Source organism: Temnothorax nylanderi, unplaced genomic scaffold (assembly GCF_030848795.1).
Source record: "Temnothorax nylanderi isolate EJ_2023f unplaced genomic scaffold, tnyl_v1.0 TNYL_tig1398_pilon, whole genome shotgun sequence".
Taxonomy (NCBI): domain Eukaryota; kingdom Metazoa; phylum Arthropoda; class Insecta; order Hymenoptera; family Formicidae; genus Temnothorax; species Temnothorax nylanderi.
The window spans coordinates 1-6435 of record NW_027250460.1 but is presented as its reverse complement, the minus strand read 5'-3'; the positions used below and the strand labels follow the sequence as shown (position 1 = coordinate 6435).

General features: G+C 50.5%; 1 protein-coding gene across 1 annotated transcript; it reads left to right on the top strand.

Annotated features, from left to right (window-relative positions):
- The first annotated feature begins 1273 nt into the window (after window positions 1–1273).
- LOC139787295 (uncharacterized) lies at window positions 1274–5237 on the top strand. Its single transcript, XM_071726361.1, has 2 exons — window positions 1274–1345; window positions 1506–5237. The coding sequence occupies exons 1-2, from the start codon at window positions 1274–1276 to the stop codon at window positions 5235–5237; spliced, it is 3804 nt and encodes a 1267-aa protein (XP_071582462.1).
- Window positions 5238–6435: the final 1198 nt, after the last annotated feature.

Below are 6435 nucleotides of genomic sequence, written 5' to 3'. Positions count from 1 at the left end.
GGGAAGACCCCGCCATTGCTCGACCTGCCGGCCGACAAGCGCACGTCAGAACGCCAAGGCTCACCGGCGCGTTTGTCCGCGGAGCTCACTCTCAAAGTGCAGACGCAGATGAACCGCATTGCAACGGTGCGGGCCATCAGCCAGACGTTGCCACCTACCGCGGATGACACATCGGTGGATGAAATCCTCCAGATCTCGATCCAGCTCGAGGAAGTGCACAAGGCGTTCCTTAAAGAACACGCCTATTTCGAAGTCTCATGGCCGGCGGCGCTCATCGCTCATGAGTATTTCTCCAGGAACGCCTTCGCCGTGGAGGCGCAAGAATGCATGGCGGCCCGTCGCTCTCTGGCGAAGCTCAAGGGCACATTGGCGGAGAGGCTCGCTCCGAAGGCGGCGTGTGAAACGGCGCAGCCCTCACAGTCTCAATCGAGACTGCCGGACATCAACATTCCGTCGTTCAAGGGCGAGTACGAGGCTTGGCCCACATATCGGGATCTTTTCAAGGCTGTCATTTATGACAGCCGACGGCTCACCGACGTGGAGAAACTCCACTATCTGCGGCTCTCATTGGAAGGTCCACCTGCTCAGCTCATTTCCGGATTGCCTCTCACCGCCGACTCGCTCAAACCATCCTGGGAACTGCTCGTCGATCGATACGAAAACAAGCGCCTGCTCATACACTCATACCTCGACCAGCTCTTTGCCAGCTCAACACCGGTGCAAAAGAACGCCGCATCACTGGACAAGCTGCTCAACACCTTCAAGGAATGAATAAAGGGCCTGCAAGCCTTGGGCGTCTCACAGGATCTGGGAGATAGCATCCTGGTGTACCAGCTGTCCAGGCAGCTGGATCGCCAGACGAAGGAGCAGTGGGAGACGTTTTTAGGAGCCACGCGCGAGTATCCGCGATTCGAGCAGCTCGAGCAGTTTCTCACCTCTCGAGCACGAGCACTCGAGAGGATAGAGTCCACGGCCAGCTCAGGGAGCACGGTCGCCTCAACATCCAGGCGTTCTTCGACAGCTCAACATGCGGCAGTTCAACCGGCCCGCACGGAACTATCAGACGGCTCCACGGTGTACCCGTGTGACTGCTGCAACGGCACGCATTTCGTTGTGACGTGCACCAAATTCAGGGACCTCTCACCGGTCGACCGACAGAAACTCGTCATCTCACGGAGGCTCTGTTTTAATTGCCTCGGCCGCCACAACGTTCGCTCATGTAAGAGCTCACGGGGGTGCAAGAAGTGCACCAACCGACACCACACGATGCTGCATGAGGCTCATCAGTCAAACTCATCAGCGAAGCCGATCACCAGCTCAGCCACGTCAGCTCAATAGGAAGAAGGTGCAATCGTCGCTCACTCCTCTTTGGCCCGCTCATCCACTTAACATTATTAGCTACGGCCCTGGCTCAGATACATTCATTTGTGACTACTCAGCGCGTACGGCTTCTCATCGATTCAGGTTCAGAACTCACCTTCGTTTCTGAATCACTCGTTCGTCAGCTCAACATTTCTCGTCAGCATTCTGTCATTATCATTACTGGAATTGGTGGCGAAAAGTCAACTCAAACTCGAGGAGTTGCATCACTCAAGCTCAGCTCACTTCACTCAAGATCAGACGTCATCGTTCAAGCTCACATTCTGCAGACGTTAACCAACATCCTGCCATCCTTCAACGCTGCACCACAGGAATGGCCGCATCTCACCAAGTTAACCTTGGCCGATCCAGACTTTCTCACACCACGGCCAGTGGATATCATCATTGGAGCTGACTCATATGGGCAGATCATCAAGCCCAACATCATCAAACAAGATCCATTGATGCCAATTGCGCAGCTCTCAATTTTTGGATGGCTCGTTCTCGGACCTGTCGACACATCATCATCGGCATCTGCTGCAGTGCATCATGCCTCGATTCAGGAGAGAGAAGATGCTCTCGACGAGTTGCTGGCGAAATTCTGGACACAAGAAGAAGTGCCTGCGAGTAACAATCATGAGCTTACTCCTGACGAGCAACGATGTGAAGAATATTACAAGAGCACTGTTTCGCGGGACTCAACAGGTCGATACACGGTTCGTCTTCCGCTAAAATCATCACCTGATACTTTTGGGGATTCGTATCACACTGCGCATCGATGTCTGCAGGGCTTACTCAGAAGATTCTCACGAGATGACAACTATCGACGCCTGTATCATCAGTTTATGACAGAATATCGAGAGCTCAATCACATGACGGAGGCTTCACCCGCTTCCAGCCAGCACGCGCAATATTACTTGCCACATCACGGTGTGCTCAAACCAGACAGTGCAACCACAAAATTACGGGTGGTGTTTAATGGCTCGAGTGCATCTACATCCGGCCGCTCACTCAATGATATCATGTACACGGGAGCCAAGTTGCATTTAGACATCACAGACGTTTTGCTCTGGATTCGACAATTTCGGCACTTAGTGGCCACTGACATCACCAAAATGTACAGGCAAATCAACGTACATAAGGATGACTGGAATTTACAACGGGTCCTCTGGATCGACAAACAACTCAAGGAAGTGGAAAACTATCTAACAACGGTCACGTATGGTACCAAGGGTGCCCCATTCTTAGCAGTGCGAACACTGCTGCAACTGGTGAAGGATGAAGGCCACAAGTTCCCCCTTGCAGTGCCGCCACTCACTGAGGGTCGATATGTTGACGACACTTTTGGAGGCGCCGACACAGTTCAGCAGGTGATACAAATTGCATTGCAACTAAAGAGTTTGTGCATGGCGGGCGGTTTCCCATTATCAAAGTGGCACGCGACTCATCAAGATGTGCTCACTGCGGTTCAAGCAGAAAAGGACCAGGGCTCACAAATTGCATTTGACGATTGCACAACCAAAATCCTCGGATTAAAATGGCTTCCTCACGAAGATTCATTCACATTCTCAACAAGGATCTCATCTCACACCAATCATTTTACCAAACGCCTCGTTTTGTCTGAAGTGGCTCAGATATTCGATCCACTAGGCTTTGCATCACCAGTAGTGATCAAGGCGAAGATGCTCTTGCAGGAGTTGTGGCTTCATAAGCTCCGATGGGATGAACCGCTGCCATCCCAGCTCTCATCACGGTGGCTCATCATCAGAAAGGAACTCACCAGCTTAAGCAGAATCTCAATACCTCGCTGGTATAACACATGGAGTACCTCGTCAGTGGAATTTCACGGTTTTTCTGATGCTTCTCAACTAGCAATGGCTGCAGTCGTATATATCACCGTCCGCGGCTCTAACGGCGCCACGATTTCATTGGTGTGCTCCAAAACTAAGGTAGCACCGCTCAAACGGCTCACCATCCCGAGACTTGAACTCACCGCAGCACTGCTGCTCTCAAGGCTCATGCGATACGTTCAAGCCACCTTGAAGTTGAACGTTACAGCAATTCACCTGTGGACGGACTCTGTTGTAACACTCACGTGGATCAAATCTCATGCATCGCGCTGGAAGGATTTTGTGAGAAACCGAGTTTCTCAGATTCAAGATCTCACTGCAAAAGCACACTGGAAATACGTCCCTGGTACATCCAATCCAGCCGATTGCGCATCACGAGGATTGACTACGTCTCAACTTCAAAGTCACTCATTATGGTGGACGGGACCACCGTGGATACTCACACCTGAAGCATGGCCATCACAACCCGCGCTGTCGGACGAGTTGAGCACTCATGAGGCTCGTCCTGGCATTGCGCTGTATGCAGCGGCATCTCAGTCGGACTACCACTGGGACCTCATATATAGGTACTCAACCCTCAATAAATTATTGAAAGTAACAGCTCTCTGTTTCAGGTTTATCTCTCTTTTGAGAAAGTGCCGAGCCAAGTCACTGGACTTGCACTCAGCTTTGGAGAAGGCCAGACTATTCTGGATCAAGGCTACTCAAGCGGCATACTTCACGCATGAGATCAAGATGCTCACTGCCAATTCGAGACTACCAACTACTCACGCATTCAGTCGATTGACTGCGTACATAGACGCTCAAGGGATCATCCGAGTTGGCGGCCGCCTCAACCAATCAGCACTAGCTCAAGACAACAAACATCAGGCGATTTTACCTCGCCACTCACGGTTCTCAACTTTAATCATCGCCCACGCCCATTTGCGTACTCTACATGGAGGAACACAGCTGACATTGGCTCAGGTCAGGCAACAATATTGGATCATCGGCGGACGGGCTCCGGTGAAGTCTCATATCTTACGGTGTGTCGTGTGTGCTCGGCAGAGGGGGATCCGTGCTCATCAACTGATGGGCCAACTACCTCTCTCTCGGGTTACGCCGTCACGTCCGTTTGCTCATACAGGAGTCGACTATACCGGACCGCTCACCATCAAGACATGGAAGGGACGAGGTGCCAAAACATACAAGGGATGGAACTGTGTGTTCGTCTGCTTCTCCACCTCCGCAATTCACCTCGAAGTAGTCAGTGACTACTCATCAGAAGGATTTATAGCAGCCTTCCGAAGATTTGCAGCGAGAAGGGGAATTGCTCAGACCATGTACTCGGACTGCGGGACAACTTTCATTGGAGCAGACGCCGCGCTCAAGAAAATGTTCGTCCAAGGCGCTCAAGAACATCAACGGATTGCTCAAGTTTTGCAACTTGACGGCACAAGATGGGAGTTCAACCCACCAGGCGCTCCACACATGGGGGGCAAGTGGGAGGCGGTTGTAAAGTCCGTGAAGTTTCATTTGAGACGGACCATCGGGGAGACTCTACTCACGACGGAAGAACTAACAACGTTGCTTACGCAAATAGAAGCCATTCTCAACTCAAGGCCTTTGGAACCGTTGAGCGACGACCCTGAAGACGTCTCAGCGCTCACCCCAGGTCATTTTCTCATTGGAGGTCCACTCACTACCATACCCGAGCCATCTCTGATCGACCTGGCAACCTCGCGACTATCTCGGTGGCAGCTCATCCAGCAGCATGTTCAACATTTTTGGGCACAGTGGTCGGCTCATTATCTGCAACGCCAGCAGGCGATATCCAAGTGGCATCATCCTAACAACAACATCAAGGTGGGTTCTATCGTGCTGCTCACCGACGAACGCTCTCCACCGTGCAAATGGCCACTCGCAAGAGTAACGGCTTTGCACCCCGGAAAGGATGGACTTACTAGGGTGGTTACCCTCAAGACGGCCACCACGACGCTCACTCGGCCAATTGCCAAGCTTGCCATATTACCCATTTCATCAGGATAAAGGATCAAGAGTAAGGAATCATCAACAAGGTTGCTGATGGCGGGCGGAATGTTCGAGATTCCGTTATTGCGTTGCGCCATCGCATCAGATGGCAGCATCGATCGGGTATCGACAGGCCGGATCGACGCGGCAGCTTGCGCAAGCACGGGCGCGCTCATCGCGAACTTCTCCCTCGGCAGAGAGACAACATGTCTGCGATGTGACAAGGCGTACGACGTGTGCTCTGTGCGTTTCTCTAGTGGAGCTACGGATAAAAGGGCCCATCGCAGTGATTGAAGCTGCCGAGATACTTTAACGTGTAAAGAGACCGCTCATCCAGCTCTGGTACATCGACACGACGACTCAGGCTCACACGTGCGCGAGTGCCGACCGCCACGTGTTTCAACGGCTCACGGGCGAATCACCACGAGCGAGGCAATTCATATAATTGTCTCGCGCATTAAAGACTTCTCACTTATACACTGCTCATCGTTTCTCAGGTCAGATTGTATATATTTTGACGAATTAAAGACGGCTCATACTGTGGTCTGAGTTACACAAAAAACAGAAAGAAAATAATTTGTTAACACCCTCCACGCGCGTCCTTCTCATCCCGCTACCATCGCCGGGATTAATCAGCGATTTCGCGAACACTTTTCAAACCATAAAACAATATTAGAGTGTTACCAACTATATTTAATTAATATTGCATAAACATACTCTATAATTTATGATAAATACGCAATAAATTTATAATAATATATTGCAACGTTAAAATACGATTTTAAATATAAATATGAATTTTTTTAATTGTTATAATGTTGGGGATTTTTAGCGTCCCGTATATAATAATCTTTTATGCTCATAATCACTAATTATTTTAACATTTTTTATCAGGCCATTCCAATTTGTCTATCAGTAGTCGTGTAGACTGCCATACGTGATAGAATGAAATACAGCGACTGGGCAATTACTCACGTTTTTTTTCATCGTTCATTTTTTGTCCTTTGTCATTATTTGTTTAGCTCGAAGCTTTAACTAAAAGTCTCGTCGACGAAATACGACTTTGTGGAACACTGCGAGCCAAACCGCGTATTATTAAATGCCTGCAGATTCGGGGGGTGAGTACGCGAGCCCGTCGGGCTCGAACAATGTGGACGCATGATCGGCTCGCGGCGAAGTTCGACTCGCGGTTCTGCTCGATAATGTGGGACCCTGC